Raw genomic sequence first — 18,919 nt, 5'->3', positions numbered from 1 at the left:
GCCGAAATTTAGAGGAAAAGTAAAAATAGTAAAGATATTTCTACTTAATAATAAACATTGTCTATTAAGTTAATGGGAGTTTTATTTCCTATTGGTTCTTAAGTGTGTGCGTGTGTGCGTGTGTGTGTGTGTGTGTCTTTGTTGACACTCCAGAAAACCTTGACTTATCTCAGTATGTCCACTGAAACGCCTGTGAGTTCGGATGAGGCTTCGAATCTCTGAGTTGAACTACCAGCAAGAAAAAGGTAAAATAAAACAATTCGGGATTACCTCAAGAACATAGTTATATTTGGTGTTATCACATGATAGATGTTATGACCATAGAAAACTAGAAGCAGTTTGTTACACATGCATTGTAGAAAAGAATAAAAATTTCATTGTTTTTCTTTCTTTCTCTCTTGAACACACAAGCATAAAAATAACAAAGCTAAATGATTAATGGTTAAGTATAAAGAACTAGCAGCTAGTACTATTAAGGAGGCCACATGGGCATCTAGAATCACCAGGCATCTTGGCCAAGTGACTCTGGCATCAGCAGTCACCTGACGACTCTGGCTAAGTGTCTTCTAGGTATAGAGTCACCAAGTGACTTTTGTCACCTGACTCGACTTAACCTGCCAACAATTACTTGCCTATCTAATGTGCTATACATTGTTTGTGTGTTGGCTACCAGTAAGGCATGTAACTTACGACACACGTAACTGGCACATGTAAACTGACTATGACATATGTGACTTACGACACATGTATTTCAAATTGACTCAGGGAATAAGAAATTGGGACATGGCACATGTGACTGACACAAAGTGATTTATCAATTACACATGTGACTTACAATGAGAAAGGATTTACAAGGACATGTGACAAGTGACCTAATTATATTGCCTACGGCGACATGATTTACAGTGACACATGTGACTTTCAATGACATGAAGAATCTACAAAGAAATTACATTACTAAGTATACACATGTCTCACAAATGACACAAAGCTCATGTCATTAGGGGATTTTCAGGCTTATAATGACATATGTGACTTAGAAACACACATGTAAAGTTACACCATGAGTGGGGAAGGTAAAGGGTGGCTATGTTAGTGAATACCCACAGACATTACAGCAGAAAAAAAAGTACATATCAGATACAAAGATTTACAAATTTTGTACTTCATGGCATCAGCTGGGAGAGAAAGACGTCATCACACCTTAAGAAAACACTGAATAATAACGTGTATAATTTGTTTTTATGAAAGAAACTTGAGGTATCGTAGTTTGTAATCATTTCACGTAGAATTTGCGCCGCTTGTTGATCTCAATATATCTAAAGTAAAATCGATCGATCGTAGCATTATGTAAACAAACCATCCTCGGCCAACGCCACACATTTCGTACACAAATGTTCAGTTTAATTGAGCACATAATCATCACGACTAACACTGCCAGCCGTGAATTTAAGGTATGAGCCATGTTATCTGTAGTAGTACTAGTAGTCGCCACTACTACCATGTTCTCTGACAATACAACTTTTTCTGTATGCATGTCATGGGTCCTCGTGAGCCCGTGACCATCTGAGTAGGGCATCAACCCCAACATAAGACACACACTATTCACGTCTGCAGCTTGAAAGTCATTGTTTTATCTTTCCTACTAAGTCCACCATGGTCTGAAAATCCCAGTAAAATAACTGAGTTTACATTTTAGTCCTTTCTATCCCAAATCAACTTTTTTCATTTGTTTTTATGACAAATTCTTTAAAACATAATTGTGTTGCTAGTCTTCCTTCTCTTGTAGAAGATAAAAAATAATTATTTCATCTCTGATTCTCTTGGTTGAGCAGATCACGCTAGGATGAGTATGTGGTAGTCCCTCACCAGTACACCGACAGTTACCATAAAGCCATCACTCAATATACAGACAGAAGTAGCTATTGAAGTCACAACATCCACCAAGCCAACGAGTTTCCAAACACCTTAAACTTCATCCGCATAACATCAGTGGCCAAGGACACTCAGCTGCCTCACATTATTCTGAGAGCCCACAAAATCATTACTGCACAGGTGTATTTACAACTGAATCCAGACTCCGTCAACATTTACTTCTCCAAACACGCGATTTAAGGTTACGTATTTCCAATGAGGCTAAAATTCTTCGTCTATTCACTTTTTTTTCAAAAACAAAATACACATATTGTATTTAAAATTCCAAACATATTCTATGAACTTTCGAATATGACTGGCATCACAAACGACCTTCCCAATGGAATAATAATTACAGTATCCATTTTTCTCAATTCGGTGAAAAAGAACTCAAGTAGGGTCTAACAAGCATAGTTTTATTTCAAGTAATTTTCTGTTATGTGAACAGATTAACCCTCTGTGGGGCAGTGGCGCACTTACGTGTTGTATTCTGGCTAACGCAAGGCGATTTCATTCAGCTGAGAGAAATCCCTGCCCTACAAAGAAAGGCATGAGTAATATATCTTCCTAAGACAAAACAATGGTTCCCATGGCACGAAAACAATGGCTCATGGAACGAACTTATCACAACCCATAGGATATCCTTGTCACAGACCCTAGGAGCTATTTATTCTCACAGCGCATTGGGTGATCTTGACGTACTGGACAAACTTTTCACAAGGCCGGGGATGGTCTTATCATAATGCAAGGGGTGATCTTGACGACGTACTGGACGAACTTGTAAAAACGTCTGGGGTGATTTCCTTACAGCACATGGGGCAATCTTGGCAATCTTGTCACAACGCATTGGGACTTCTTGTAACAACGCATGGGGTGATCTTGTAACACGGCATGGGGTGACCTTGTCGACACACTGGGCGATCTCACTCACACATACGGGAGGTTGGCGAGGGGTGAGTGTGGTGGCGTTGAGTCAGTCTGGAAGTGAAAGTGAATATTAACAACACAAGATCAATTGGGTAGAATGATAATATAGGTATGATTACTTAGTTATAGGTATGACTTATAGGTATGATTACTTATAGGTATGATTACTTAGTTATAGGTATGACTTATAGGTATGATTACTTATAGGTATGATTACTTAGTTATAGGTATGACTTACTTAGTTATAGGTATGACTTATAGGTATGATTACTTATAGGTATGATTACTTATAGGTATGATTACTTAGTTATCATTTGTGGGCATATAAACCCGCCCTGTTGTCAAGTCTATCTGATGCTGCCTAATATCCCTTTTACACAATTACTCAACTTCTGATTTACAAAAATACCAACACCTCTTTGATGCTCTCTGCCACCTGAATATATGAGGGTATATTCTTCATCACTAATACCATTTAAACCTGTCCATCTTACGTCACTTAATTCTAGATTGTCTTACTGCAACATCTTCTTCACCCTGCAAACATTTAAGTACTTCCCACTAAACTAAACCAGATCCAATCAACCCAACTAAATTAAGTTGAACGAATCTAATCTACATAAGATCTAAACACCCCAACCCAAAACAAAGGTAACCCCTGTTGACCTACCTCGACTCTTCTCCGGGCTAACCTCATCTTGCCTTACCGTAGCGACTCACCGAAGTGGCGGAGCTTCTCTGTATAGTGTTGAGACTGGGCATGGTGACCACCCCTGCCCCCCGCCGTGACCTGTTGCCTCCCGCACCCTCAATCACAGACTTCTTGGGGCTGCTGCTGCCCAGGTTCACCGCTGATGACACTGTGAGGCGAAGATTATAATTAATGATGACAAAGAAGAAAACTGATGATGACAATAACATTAATAATAACATTTACATAAAGAACAATAATGATAATAGAAGTAAAGGAATTAATGATGACTAATACAAGTAATTATAATATCAATACTACTATAAGAGCTAATGATAATTATAGTTGATAATATTAAAAAATAAGATAATGTATATATAATGATAAAAGTCATAGAATATATATATATGTGTGTGTGTGTTTGTGCACCTAGCTCCAAGAATACTTTTTACTTTTATCCTCTTCACCACTGATCGGCTCGTTAGCCGCTTGGGCGATCGGTCACGTCTCTGTTTGTTAATGAAGTGTAGATTATGTTGTAATTGATGTTGTGTTAATGGTTATGTAGTTGATAAAGTGTAAATGATTGTGTAGTTAGTAGTGTAGAGGAGTGTGAAGTGGATGTAGTGTTGATGATAATGTAGTCACCTAATGATAGTTATTCGTTCTTAATAATGGAAAGTAATATTAATGATAATTTTCATCACCTACATTCTCTTATATGATGAATCACAAACATGAGAGTTCAGGCGCTGGTGAGGCTGAGAGGGCGCGCCAGTGTATGCAAACTGAACACATTTTTTCTTCTAATTTACGGATGTGAAGAAATATTTGGAGGTCAGATGACTATCTTAAGGAGATGAATAGTTAATGGGACATCAATACCAGAAATGGTTCTGCAATTAATATTTTATAGAGTATTTTTAATGGACTGGAGGAAAAAGAACTTAAGTGATGAACCTATAAAAGAGAAATTTCATCAGACGCTGTACACAGGTAACCTGGTGTCCTCAACTGAAGTGTGTTTAATTCTACATTTAAATTGCTGAGGGACAGGACATTAAGGACTCGCCTCCAGGTACATTAGGAAGCGAGAGATCATCGTTGAGCAGGCGAGGCTTGGCCCATCCCATGACCTCGAGTTTGGGACGTCGCATGGAGTCCCTCAAGTCCCTGTGTCCCAGCAAATCCCTGGGGTTGTCTTTGATCTCCTTCAGTGGATCTCTTGCGTAATCCCTACTGAAGCTGTCTCGAATGGCCGCCACATTCTCCCGAGACTCTCTGGCCACCAGCTCCTTCGTCCGGTCGAGACTGATGGTATACGGGTGGCGACTCAGATCCATCGGACGATTCATATCTGAAGTTCGTGTGAGGTCACTGGTGTGGTGACGCATGCCGGAGATGATGGAGGGAGGCCCGTCTGACAGCAGACCGAGGTGGTCATCATCATCCCAGTGGACCTGGTGGCCCTGCCCTGTATTCTGGCCCTGACCCTGGATGCAGAGACCCTGGCTGCGGTTCTTCACGCTAGCGCCCCAAAGACTGACTGGAGACTTTCTGCTTTTGTCGTTCCCTCTGTTGATGAGAGGTGGAGAGCGTTAGGTGACTGTCACTTAATAACGGTGAGATGTATAAAATTAACATTAAACCTTTTATACACTTTCTTTGGGAGTGCGGCGGTCGAGTGGATACAGCGTTCGTCTCTTGTTCCATGGGTCGGTGGGTCGATCGCTGGGCTCTCCCAGTTCACCCAGCTGTAAATGAGTACCTAAGTTTACAACTTGGGGAAGTGAATGCATTTGAGTGCAGTACCGGCCAGACATGGGGCTGGAAACCATGCTTTTTGGACTTGGCTTCGGCTTCGAAGCCACAGGCCTGGCTTCAGATTTTCATCTTGACACAGACACACTGACCATATAAAATAATTGTATTTAGATGATATTAAATAAATATATCAAATTAGTGGCGGACCCAAGGTGGCGCAATTTTTACCCGACTTGACAAGTGACAAAGGTTGTTGTGCCGGCGCCGAAATTACCGACCATCATGTCAGTGACCAGTGCCGACACGAGAACATATTGTCACAGATCTATCAGGTCAGAATTTCCATAGCAGGTAATGCCAGGAAGGGTCAACTTTAGGGGAGCTCAGGTCAAATGTGAGTTGACCATGTGAACCTTGAGCTGAACTTACATGAACTGAGATCTACACTGACATACTGGTCTATTCTCACAAAGACTTGACCTGAATGTCGGAAGATATCAAAGATACCAAACGGTTGTGACCTGACACAAAAGTGGGCCATTAAAGCTCACCTCTCATACACTGTAACACAAAATATGGTCTCAATAATATAACTGTTAAAATGCCCTTAGGATATTTACTATCTCTGACAGATTACCATGCACCAGCCCTGATTCTTCATAATGAGAAAGGCATTGAGTAACTTGAAAAAAAAAGGAGAAAATAAAGCCTCATGGGCAAGCATCTGAGGTTTGACAAAGGCTAATCTTGACCTTATATGTAATTCTTTTGCGCTATAGATCAAAGGATTTACATTGTTTACCGAAAAATTCAAAATACAAATTCTCTCTCTCTCTCTCTCTCTCTGTCTGTCTGTCTCTCTGTCTATCTCTCTGTCTATCTCTCTCTCTGTCTATCTCTCTCTCTACCTCTAATACCACCACAGTTCCCTCACCTGCCAGTGCGGGCGGGTGAGGTGGTGTTGGTGGTGCCGGTGATGTGAAGGGTGAGGGCGATGGTGTTGTTGTTGTTGAAGGAGGAGGAGGGTGTGGTGATGGTGGCGTTGGAGGAAGCTGCCGTCGTGTGGAGGTCCTTCAAGGGGGGTATGAGCATAGAAGAGTTGGCTGGTCCTTCATTACCACCTATTGCCGTGTTACTGCCACTACTGCTGCCGCTGGTGTTAGGCACTCCCGTGGTACTGCCAGAAGCTCCTCCTGCCCCTATCCGAACATGGGAGGGCGTCAGGGGAGCAAAAGACACCGTGGGACGAGAGACAGAGACCTGTTGGGTATTCTGTGGCTGGCTTAGCTGAGAGTGCTTCGTGGGGGACGAGCTGAAAATGGAATACCAAGAGTGAAAATTGGGTCAATTTCTTATTAGAAATTTTGCTGTAAACTGTAAGTTAGATTAGGTTACCTAGGCTAGAAAAGGTTACCTAGGCTAGATTAGGTTACCTAGGTTAGAGTAAGTTACCTAGGTTAGAGTAAGTTACCTAGACTAGATCAGGTTACCTATGTTAGATTAGGTTATGTAGGTTAGATTAGGTTGCATAGGTTAGATGAGTTTATGTAAGATAGATTAGGTTATGCAAGTTAGATTTGGTTACGTAGAGTAAATTAGGTGACGTAGCTTAGATTAGGTTACTTCTAATTTTCATGTCACTTCTCACCAAAATAGTGTAGTAAGTATCTGAAAATATACGCAACTTTTATGTAATTATTTCATCATGGAAGTAATACCTGTCTCTACACTTGTGAGGATGGAGACAGGTGGTGTTGTTGGTCCGTGTCTGGTGTGTGAATAATAAACAGGGAACTGGGCGTTGTGGGTGTTTTTTGTGAGTATTGACGTCTTTCATGCAAGTGCTGCCACGTAACAATGAGGGTGTTGTCTTTGGAGGTGTTTAAAGGGGCTTCGGGGACACACAAGCTGGTACTTCTTGTGTGTCATGTGGGTACTGTCATATGTCGTATGGGAACTGCCATGTGTCATGCATGGTCATATGGGTGTTGTCATTCTATGAGGGTATTGTCATATCACGCAGGTATTGACAGATCATGCAGGTATTGTCATGTCATGCAGACTCCTTATTTTCTTATGTTCTTATGTCATGCGGGTACTGTCGTGTTATGCTGGTATTTTCGTGTTATGTGGGCATTATCATGTGTTATATGGGTGCTGTTATGTGTCATGCAGGTACTGTCATGTGGGTATTGTGTGTCATGCAGGTTTCGTCCACAAGACCCTGGTACTGACCGAACAGCGTTGATATTGTCAGGTCTGGAGGTCGGTGTGAGCTGTGTGGTTGCTTGTCTGACGAGACTTCTCCCGTACATATTGTCAGGGCTGTTGCCTCCTGGGACTTTTCGCCCACGGCCTCTCCTGTCGGCGGCGGTGCTGGAGCCACGACGACCGCTCATTCCAAGCAAAGTGTTTGTGCTGAACTCCTGCTGCACCTTCTGCCTTAACACTGGCAGGAAGCTGTCCGGGAAACAGTCATGGAGGAAGAACTCGTGGTTAAGGAGCTCTTGTGCTGAGGGCCGCGCTGAAGGCTCCAGGCAGAGACAGGCAGAAACGAAGGCATGGGCACGAGTGGACCAGCTTGGGAAGGAGGAGACCAGGGGCGTGGAGGCAGCCGCTGGCAGACGGAGTCCCGCCAACATGGGATTCCTTTCTACCATCTGACGGTGGGAGTTACTTAGCTCTCCTGAAAATAAAACTTAACGTCACTACATTCCTCATTCTTGTTATCTTTACTAATCACTCCTTCGTCGTCTTATGTTAACCCTTCCACAGCGGGAGGTTAACCCTAAGCTGAATAAAATCGTCTGGTGGTACCCAAAATAAAATGACAAGTGAGTGACACGCAGTGAAAGGGTTAATCCTCATTACACACTTCCCTACGCTGTATATTCCTTGCTATAAATTCCACTACATTTATATCTACACACAGACACTAATATGCTACCTGTGCCTGTTGATAATTTAACTTACAAACTGATACACATATTATTGAAATATTAAATATATTTTTTCCATGTAATTCTTTTTCTCATGTATTTAAAAGGATATTGTTCATCAATCATGGTATCTCCCTCTCATAATCTCTCTCGCAAGTTTAAGAGATCTGCATTTAATCTTTAGAATTCTACAGTTTCTATATATTTACCAAGAGTTAACCCAAAGCCTTAATAATTACAGTACCGTCGGTAGTTGAGACTGGCCAAGGAGAAGTATCCCTACAGCGGTACATATATAACACTCAACTGAGCTCGCTAATGTGGCTACCTTGTTAACGCCACCAACTCGACATTAGCCCTTAATATATGGCCAACCTGGTGATAGTGTCCTGCTGTGTTACTGGTTATCTTGTATTCATAAATCGCTTATCTCTTTATACTCTGTCATGTTATAGTGGATTATACTGTTTAGACTCTCGGGTGATGAAAAAGATATCTATTCTCTCATTTGATTTGCCGGCCGTGTGTATGATATGAAAATAGCATAATGATAGAAGAGTATCCCCCACCCCCACACATGACTCACCAAGGGTCTGAATTATGTGGAAGAGTGTCCCCCACCCCCACACATGACTCACCAAGGGTCTGAAAGGGTGTGGAAGAGTCTCCCCCACAAATGACTCACCAAGGGTCTGGATGATGTGGAAGAGTGTCCCCCACCCCCACACATGACTCACCAAGGGTCTGAATGGTGTGGAAGAGTCTCCCCCACCCCCACACATGACTCACCAAGGGTCTGAATGATGTGAAAGAGTTGGTCGATATCAGATTCGCCCGGGAAGAGAGGTTCTCCCGTCAGCATCTCGGACAGTAGACACCCAGAAGCCCACACGTCCACCTCCCTGTAGGAACAACCACGTGAATGAACAAACTCCTTCCTGGTCGATATAACTTAACTAACATTACAATTTGTTTTTTGGAAAGTGTTGCACAATAAAGAGACTCTAGGTCGTCTATGACTTTTGTAAACAAACATTTTCCTGAATGATGTAACAAGAACATCCTTAGACTTTCTTTGCCACTTTGCAAAATTTCATAAATGTGGATTGTGTTGTAGTCCCGCTGCTTAAACTCTTTCTTGAACTTGGTGAATCGAATAAAGAACACCTTACAGTCTTCTTTGCCATACTGAAACATACACCTGGACTTGCTATAGTTTTCTCTGCCTGAACTTGAATTGTTTAGTATCATAAACTGTGTAGAATAATATGTACCTACACGTACTTGCAACATACACATGGACTATCTTTAATTATTCGAGCGTCAACAAAGGACGTAACATATAACACCTTCAGTCCTCACCTGCCGTATCTGGTGTCGCCTACGAGCAGCTCAGGGGCGCGATACCATCTGGTGGCTACGTAATCTGTACAGGACTCTCCCGGACCAGCCAGCAGCCGCGCGAACCCGAAATCACATAACTTGACCACGCCAAGACGACTGACCAACACGTTCTCCGGTTTGATGTCACGGTGTATGATCTGTGGAACAACGAACGATGAGTAAGGGAGGTTATAGGGGCGAGTAAGGGAGGTTATAGGGGGTGAGAAAGAGAGGTTATAGGGGTGAGTAAGGGCGGTCATAAGGGTGAGTAAGGGAGGTCATAGGGGTGAGTGAGGGAGGTTATAAGGGTGAGTAAGAGAGGTTATAGGGGTGAGTATGGGAGGTTATAGGGGTAAGGGGGGTTATGGGGTGAGTAAGGGAGGTTATAGAGGGTGAGTAAGGTGGTGGTGAAGAACGTGGTTGAAAGTGAGAGAGGGACAGTTTTCATATGAAAATCATAATGGGACAGCTGAAGTCTTGTAAATCCCACTCAAGATGTGACTGCTGAGAGTGTATGTTAGGCCAGTCCTCTCAAAGAACACAATCTCAGTAGAGCCCCCAGTAAAACCTCAACGTGTAAGATAGAGGTCCTTCAATACTAGGACCCATAATAGTCAATTGGGGCCTATTAGAACAGGGGTCCATTAGTCATCAATCACTGGGTATGTTTGTGTGGCGATCGAGGACAACTACTTCAGATAAGTTGATGGGTAGAACATTGCAAATTGTGGTTTAGATTCACGAAATGTAATTGTAATTATCGTTATATCACTATATCAGTCTGTTCTATAAGTCTCAGTAAACTTTAATAATACAGCTAGTATTTTCCTTCTCTCTAAAAAGACCACAATAGTCACCTTAAATTTTAACTTCGGGAAGAACAAAAAAATTATGGTCTTCTCGAAAATTTTCACCCGGGTTTTTTTTTTTTTATTATAGAGGAAGTATGAATCTATAATTGTAAAGATATGAAACCACTCCATATTGCCTGGGTGCTTTACTTGTGTGGGTTAGGTGTTAATTGTGATGATAAACCCTTTATTAACAGCTACTAACAATCCAGGAGAAAGGGGATTTTCTTACCCAGGATTACAAGTCATTATGAATCGCCGAACAAACAAGCATTTCTTGCCAGTGAAACATTATATTAAAAGTGCATAGTTTTTCCTCTTTCTCTTTCACTGTCCTGACTAGATTATTTCATTGCTCATGACTTAATTCTCTCACTGCAGGACTTAATTTTTTCACTGACTGACTTGAATCTACCAATGCCCTGACTTAATTCTTTCACTGCCCTGACTATAAATTCTCTTACTAACTGACTTGATTCGCTATCCTGAACCGACTCCTTGGGTGAACTAACCTGGTTCTGATGGCAGAAGGCGATGCCCCGAAGGACTTGAAAGATGTGGGCTCTGGCCGTATCCTCGGCCAGCCCCGTCTCCGTGGCCTCCAGCTCGTCCAAGATGGTGTGGTCCACGTACTCGAACACCAGGTAGAGGCGACGCTTACGACGGAAAAACTCAATCAGGTTCACTAGGTTCTCGTGTCGTAGTTTCTGAAAAAGGTTCAGAGGCATAAAAACAGGTTCAGGATCTGTTAAGCAGTACTGATATACAAAACCTGAGTAACTGTTCCCCAAATTCAACAAATGTTTGTCTGCCTTGCTGGGAGTCCCGGTCACGTCTGGCTCTCACCGGTGACTCACGGTGAGTCGGGTGACCGGCAGACCGACAGTGCCGACTGAGGGATCCCAAACCTATCACTATTTGGTGCGGAACTTAATTTAGCTAGTCCTCTACATTAGCGTCACTTATTTTTAATACATTTGTTTGTCTTAAGCATTACATTACAAAGAGTGTCATATAACAACAATATTAGAAACAATAACAGTATTTATCAACAACATCAGATACAATATTACATTATCATATATCAATATACTGTGGTGTGATAGTCAGCATCCTCGCCTCGCAAGCGAGGGGACCTGAGTTCGATCCTCTGGCAGGGTGAAACTATGAACAAGTCTCTTTACGCCGTTTGCCTCTGTCTATCCAGCAGTAATTAGGAACCTGGATGTAAATGGATTTGCGGATCGTATTCCGGGGTAATGGTTAGCCAGCTGAGTTGTCCAGTCTTTTCAGACTACTCCGTGACACTGGATCATGCAGCTCGTTAACTTAGGGTGTGGTTGTTGTGTTGGTGACAGCTTCTTCTCCTTATCAAATTCACGCCTAAGAGGCCCTTGGACCGGCCATCCTCGATTTCGAGGGGCTTCCATTATACTTAACATTTATAAACGCTAACATTAAACCTAACTACCAAATCGAACACGCATACCAACACACACGTAGGTAACACTTAACTACTTGTAATAATAACTAAGAGAGAGAGAAGCATTCTAGATTTTCAAGAAATTTCCAAGTGAAGTTTTAAGATTACAATGACTGAACACCTTAAAACCGTTAGTTGCGCCAGCAGCTCTAAGCCTGATTATTACGACCTGACTCACTAACCCAAGCAACGACGGTGAAAAATTGTCACAGTATCGAGCACAGCATGTTGTTGAGATGTCTGGGACCTAATACATTAGATAGGGTTTTGTCTATATATATTTTCTACTCGATCGCACTGACCTTTCTCGTAGTATTTTATGTGATTAGTTAAGGGAATCATTTATGGCTTTAATACAAAATCACTGATAATCGATAACCTTTAATTAAATACGTCTGTGACTATTTTAGGCTCTTGCTGTAGAGAAGTGTTCCTAAACGTCAGCTTGTGTCTAATACTTTACCATTCTCTGATAACATTAGTTGAATATTTTCCTTATACTCGTACAAACAAGATGATAAAATGACAACAGAAACATTAGTTAGTAACGTAAGCAGTAAGTGGGAAAGAATAAACGGATTATAATAGGAAAACAGAGGCTTCAGCACACCTCACAACAGACACGTAGTAGTAGTAGTAGTAGCGTGAGTCATCCTAACCTTTACCAACCCGAGAGGAGGCCGCGTCACCAACCCTCACGACCACAACACCGACGGACGACCCTTAATGTAGAGCTTACTGAGAACGGCAGCTCCTAGGGTTAAGTTTCATTCACTGAGTCTCCAGAACCTTACACCGTTTGTTAGTTCTTATTGAAGGCTGAGAGGCACCTACCCTACTTTACCCTCCCAGAGAACCTTCCCTCCCACCTCCTCACCCCTCCCCCACGTCCCCTCAGCCACACCTCAACCAATGTTTACCGAGTTCCCTCTTCGCGTGATGATCGACGGAAGGAACGAGAGTGAAAAATGTCGACACTTCGTTTAGGGAGTTTGTTGAGGGTGAAGGAGTGTGTTCCTCACCCGTGTGGCCTCAACCAAGAGGGAAGTGACCCTGAGTGGTGTGTGTGTGTGTGCTGAGGGGGAGGACCAGGTGTATTAGAGATAATATATGGCATATAATATAGGTTTATATAAGTTAATTATTTTGGCTTAATAAGGGTTAATTAGATAGTTTATATATGGTGAATATTTAGGTTAATTATATAGGCTTATAAACCTTATATACATTGATTATTACAGTAATTTATAAAGGTTAAATAAGCTTTTATCGGTTGATTATACAGTGGTATATAAGACTATAAACTGATAACAAATAGTATATATATAGCTGGCTGGTAGTTATTACAGCTATAGTGTTGCGAGGGAAATTTTAGCTTTCTCTTAATCTGTATTAGGGAAGAAATACAGTCTATTGTATAAGAATAATTAGCTTAAAATTATCATAGAGAATATACATTAATTTTACCTCACTTATTCATAGCATTGTATATTAGGGGGAGAAAAAGGGCAATTTTACCTTAATTATAAATTATATGTAATTATTATGGAGGAGGTGTAGTTTAGAAGCCTAGTTGATGTTCGGAGGGGTGTGAGGTGGTGGAGGGGGGTGAGGGGATGGGGGTGTGAGAGGGTGGGTGAAGGGGTGAGAGGGAGAGAAGGAGTGAAAGGGTGAGGTGGGTGTGAAGTGGAGACACATAGGTTATCTAGATGATTACAAACTATGTATTAGTATAGGAGAAGAAATAAAGTTATCTGTAATCTTACTAAAGGGAAGGATAACATAACATGTTCTAGTAACTTTGTACTAGAGCATAAAATATAACATATATAGTTAACTGAATACATTTACCTAACTAACTTGAGGGACATTTTAACATTAGGTCATTATTCATACCTTTTTTATTCATAACTTGGAGTACATTTAACTAAGTATAATAAGGTATAACATATAGAATTATATTTAGTAATTATAACCAGGGAAAAATGTATATATATATAGTTAAGTTAGTAAATTTTAGTTAATGAGGATAAAGATGCATTAACCCCCTGATTATAACTTTGTAGTGAAGGTTTATCCCTCAAGCTACACACGTGACAGACAACACCTGATAAACACCTGTTGAATTTTATCCTTATTTATTCTATGATAGTTTAAGGAATTGAGAAGTGTGACGGACAAGGTGTATATTTTTGTGGTGATGAGAGAGAGAGAGAGAGAGAGAGAGAGAGAGAGAGAGAGAGAGAGAGAGAGAGAGAGAGAGACAATATATATATTATAAAATAGATGGTTAGAGAGATAAAAATAAACACATACAACACAACACGCAGATAGAGAGATAGAGAGATATATAAAGATTAGTAACGAGTCCAAGAGATAAAACACATAAGACTTAATAAACAAAATAAAATATAAATAAAAACTATTACATCGATAGTTCATTCACCTCACAACACAACCCCACGCACCCCTACTCCCGCACCATCCCCCTCCTGCACCAACCTCCTGCACCAACCCTTCCTGCACCACCCCTCCTGCACCACCCCTCCTGCACCACCCTCCTCCTCCCACCACCCTCCTGCACCCCCTCCTCCTGCACCACCCCTTCCACCCCTCCTCCCGCACCAACCCCCTCCTGCACCCCCTCCTCCCGCACCACCCCTTCCGCACCAAACCCTCCTGCACCACCCTCCCTCCTCGCACCACCCTCCTCCCGCACCACCCTCCCCTCCTGCACCTAGATCAAACAATGACCTTCCACACTGCTGCCATCACTCTTACTATTAACACTGACGACCTCACCTAAGAGAATATGATAAAAAGCCTTAGAAGGAAAGAAGAAGATAAGGGATAATATGTGAGGAATGAAAAGGAAAATGTTGTATACAAGAAGAGATGTAAAGACAGACAGACATTGACAGACAGGCAGGCAGAATAGACAGATAGGCAGAATTGTAGACAGACAGACAGACAGACAGACAGACACACACGCACCCACCACACACTCTTCCCCATTATCAGAACGAACCAAAACAAACACTACCGATGTTTTTTTTTTCTTCCTCTCGTTCCTGTTAACTGATTACGGTTCCTGTAGCCACGATGAGTCACCTTACTGACACACTGACAGACAAAGAGACAGAGAGGAAATGAGACAGAATTATAATCTCATGTTATCATCCTGGGGAACTGTTTGTTTTTTTCACTGAATATTTCATGTTGGTTGGTGGTGACTCGGCCAACTGTGTGTGTGTGTGTGTGTGTGTGTGTGTGTGTGTGTGTGTGTGTGTGTGTCCCTGCGTCGTATCACAATAATAAACATAATATTCCGAGAAAAAATTCAAATGAGAAAGGAAATTGGAAATACATGATTATAATAAACAAAGAAATGTTGTGTCGACATAATAAATTGGATAAAAAAAAGGTCAAAGAATGAGGTGAAATATATTGATTTGGATGATGAAAGAAAACGTAATTATGAGCTCTATTGCACCTGGATATGAATTCATTATGTCTCCGTCAGTGAGTGAGTGAGTGAGTGAGTGAGTGAACACAGTGCTCCGTGAGTCCCACTGTGATTATAGTTAAGTTTAGTTGATTTTACTTCAGTCTAGTGTAAAAAAAAAGTAACATTAGATGGCGGTCGTAGGTTTGGTCAGTGAGTAATTACATTAATCACTGACGAAGCTCTCTACTCTCAGCTCCACCCACACCTTTTTAGAGCTTAATATATTCTTATATACGTGATTACTGAAAATAGATAAGAGGACTCTCGCACTTCTAGAGCTCCAGGTAGAACTGACAGGAAAATATAGAGCTCCAGAGACTCGAGGTATACCAATGTTAAACCTCGACTCAATTAAACCCCTCAATCCCCAGGTAAACCCGAAATCGCCAGGTAAATGAACCCAAGACCCACCTTCAGCATGCGGACTTCCCTGAGGGCGATCTTCTTGACGGTGTGATCATCCTCACTCTCCAGGAACTTCTTGATGGCGACAGTCTGGCCAGATTCCTTGTGGCGGCAGCGGAGGACCAGGCCATAAGAACCTTCCCCTACCACACCCAGGCTCTCGTAGCGCTCCATCCTGCGGGAAGAGGATTTGGTTAGTTAGTTGTATAGATGGTCTGTGTGCCTGTCTGTGTGTGTGTCTCTCTCTCTCTCTCTCTCTCTCTCTCTCTCTCTCTCTCTCTCTCTCTTTCTCTCTCACATTCCACGACAGAGGAAGAAATTCTCATTGTTAATTTACAGCCCCGAGTCTCTGTATAACACCTTGTTCACTACATCTGTATATATCACTGTGCTATATGACCAGCTATAGTCATATAGTATAGTATATATATATATATTACCAGGTCAGTAAATTTCGTAGTATATATCGAACAATCAGTATCGTTAGTTCACTATTTAACTTTAAATATATGCGTATAAATACACATTTTTATATCAACCAGTTCGCTAAATCCTAGGGACGACATTTTGTAAACAGTGGGTATACGACGCCTCTCCTCGCAACCCGTGACAGAGCGTGACAGTATCAGGGCGGAACAAGAAACGATTGATATACCTCCCTCCCCCCTGCCACGCCATGCACGTCAACACCCTTACACTCCTCCCCTGACTTTCAATGGCTTACGCTATGAAAATTCCTCGTAGCTTGATATATGGTAATGTACCCAACAGAAAAATAACATCCTAAAATAACACCATAATACTTACTTTGTTCACTTAGCATCAGTTATGGGCGACATTGTGAAAATTGGTAAAGACAGACGGAACATTTTTGGAGTGGTAGTGGGCGGTGGTGTCCAATCCTCAGACTTGTGGATGATACATTGAGGAGACAATTAACGTAGGTGATGTTTTTAATGACACTCTACCTTTGTTTTGTCTGCTAAGGGAAGCTAACTAGTGAAGGTGTATCCCCCTAAGTGTAATTTTAATAATATTTGTGGACGCTATTTGTTGTGATTCAGCTCATGTTTCCGTTTACAATCTTATAACTGAACTTACGAGGAATAATCACCGTACGAGCCCTGTGAATTTAAACCCAGATTCTCAAAGATTCTTACGATAATTTTGTCTTCATACGAGAGAGAATTTGAGAACGACTCTAATTAACTTAAGACACTGCTGACAGAGATGAGATGCTGAGAGGCAAAACAAGTCTACCTATACCAGTTGTCAGGGATTTACACTTAAGGTTCTAATTTATATAAAAAAAAAAAATCTTAAAATAATCTTATTTCCTCGTAACTAAAGACAAGAGAACGCATTTAGTTACAGCTATGGTCTCAGTATGATTCTGAAGCCATTTTTGTTTCGTATCTTAATTTAGTATGAGTAACTAAAGATACGATTCTTTGGATAACTGGTAAGATTTTTTCTACAATAACTAGATGTTGGTGAAAATACCATCGACAGACAGACAGACAGACAGACAGACAGACAGACAGACAGACAGACAGACAGACAGAAGCATACTGAGACAGAGGGGAGAGAGGGGAGCCAGGTAGGTCATGTCTTGGTAAAGCTTTGCAATATAAATGCCAATCAAACGCCGAAGAATGCGTCCAAGACCTGAATAGCTGTCGGAATTCTATACGTGGTACTAGTCCACCTGAACCTGTGAGTCAAAGTCACCTGTGAGCCATATTAGATGAGTCAGAACAAACCACTCAGAGATAAAACATAGAGTATAGTTGAATGACAAATGTGTGTGTGTGTGTGTGTGTGTGTGTGTGTGTGTGTGTGTGTGTGTGTGTGTGTGTGTGTGTGATGATTCATGCAGTTGAGTTAGTTGTGAGTTATCAGATGGGATAGAGATGCTCCATTTCAGGTGAATCAGAGGTGAGTCAGACAGTTTTACTCAAACATCAGGTAATTACAATGCGTCCAAAATCTTACCTGGAAAATATCTGGTTATGTTTACTACGCGTGAGACAAATATTGATTTTAATTTTAATATTTACAAACAGCAATACAACGACAGATACAGATATTATGAACTACAAAATTACAGAGCAGGTATAGCCTTAAATACAGAGAATTCAAACTCATGGTAGTACATAGATATTACTTAGAATTAATGTGTATTATTATAGTACAGTGACTTATGGATTCAAAGTTAGCATTACAGTACAGGTGAAAATAACGTGGATTCAGAAATTACGTTACAGTTACAGCAAAAAGATATCAAAATCAAAACAGCATATAAACATTACTTAAGATAAACGAACATTAACGCATTAATTAATCTTGCAACAAATGAAAATCAACATTACAGGTATAGTTATTAGTACAGGTACCTTTCAAAAAATGTCAAAAAAAAAATAACAATAGTAATACGAAATCATTACTTCGAATCACTACATTATTGAACAACTAAATATTTCAGAACCCAAGATTATAGGTACAGCCGAGAGTTCAGGTACAGTACTATATAATTACGCCACACAATCTTGTACACAGTGAAAATAAAGACACTAGTTTCACCCAAAGTTTCAGGTTATGTATCTTCGACCTAACTATAAAAATAACGCTAATTATATCACGCATATATGATACACTAAAAATATAACATAAATACAACAATATCGTGAATATATAAGAATCAAATACCACCTTTACGCATTATATTTTACGATATCCAATTTGTATTAAGTGAGAGTATTTTGGACTGGAGTCAGACGCGGACACAACCAGACCGTTCCTGTCGAGTTGTTATTTTCGTTTCTTAATTCAACTGTTTTACCTGTGATTGTGTGTAGGTAAGTGAGAATGGTAATGATGACATAGTGAATACTGAACTATTTTTTGCCTATAATAGTATGAGAAAACTGGCTATAAAAATTCGATAGATGATTATTAGCAAATCTGTAGGTATGCTTAATGGGCAGGTAAGATGCTATAAGTATATGTATGTGATTATGTATATGTGGGAGACCTTCAACCAGCAGTGAAATA

The 18,919-nt window shown here is 40.9% G+C and overlaps 1 protein-coding gene across 5 annotated transcripts in view; it reads right to left on the bottom strand.

The window, feature by feature from the left end:
• Positions 1–266: 266 nt before the first annotated feature.
• LOC121859916 (cyclin-dependent kinase-like 2) overlaps positions 267–18,919 on the bottom strand; it is a 124,552-nt gene continuing 105,899 nt past the window's right edge. For 3 of the 5 annotated variants that reach the window (XM_042356872.1, XM_042356873.1, XM_042356874.1), the window contains 10 exons: positions 15,872–16,040; positions 10,982–11,176; positions 9,598–9,776; positions 9,025–9,137; positions 7,532–7,982; positions 6,231–6,608; positions 5,197–5,286; positions 4,605–5,107; positions 3,562–3,701; positions 267–2,892 (listed from right to left, as the gene is read on the bottom strand). In XM_042356872.1, the coding sequence (XP_042212806.1) occupies positions 2,842–2,892; positions 3,562–3,701; positions 4,605–5,107; positions 5,197–5,286; positions 6,231–6,608; positions 7,532–7,982; positions 9,025–9,137; positions 9,598–9,776; positions 10,982–11,176; positions 15,872–16,039 (2,268 nt within the window). In that variant the 5' untranslated portion in view covers position 16,040 and the 3' untranslated portion in view covers positions 267–2,841. Of the gene's footprint in view, positions 2,893–3,548; positions 3,702–4,604; positions 5,108–5,196; positions 5,287–6,230; positions 6,609–7,531; positions 7,983–9,024; positions 9,138–9,597; positions 9,777–10,981; positions 11,177–15,871; positions 16,041–18,919 lie in introns of all 5 variants that reach the window. The other 2 variants (XM_042356875.1, XM_042356876.1) reach the window with 2 other exon arrangements.

The sequence above is a fragment of the Homarus americanus genome, unplaced genomic scaffold, assembly GCF_018991925.1.
Source record: "Homarus americanus isolate GMGI-L3 unplaced genomic scaffold, GMGI_Hamer_2.0 scaffold5198, whole genome shotgun sequence".
Taxonomy (NCBI): Eukaryota; Metazoa; Arthropoda; class Malacostraca; order Decapoda; family Nephropidae; genus Homarus; species Homarus americanus.
Note: the sequence above shows the minus strand (reverse complement) of the source record. Positions and strands in the feature narration are given on the sequence as shown.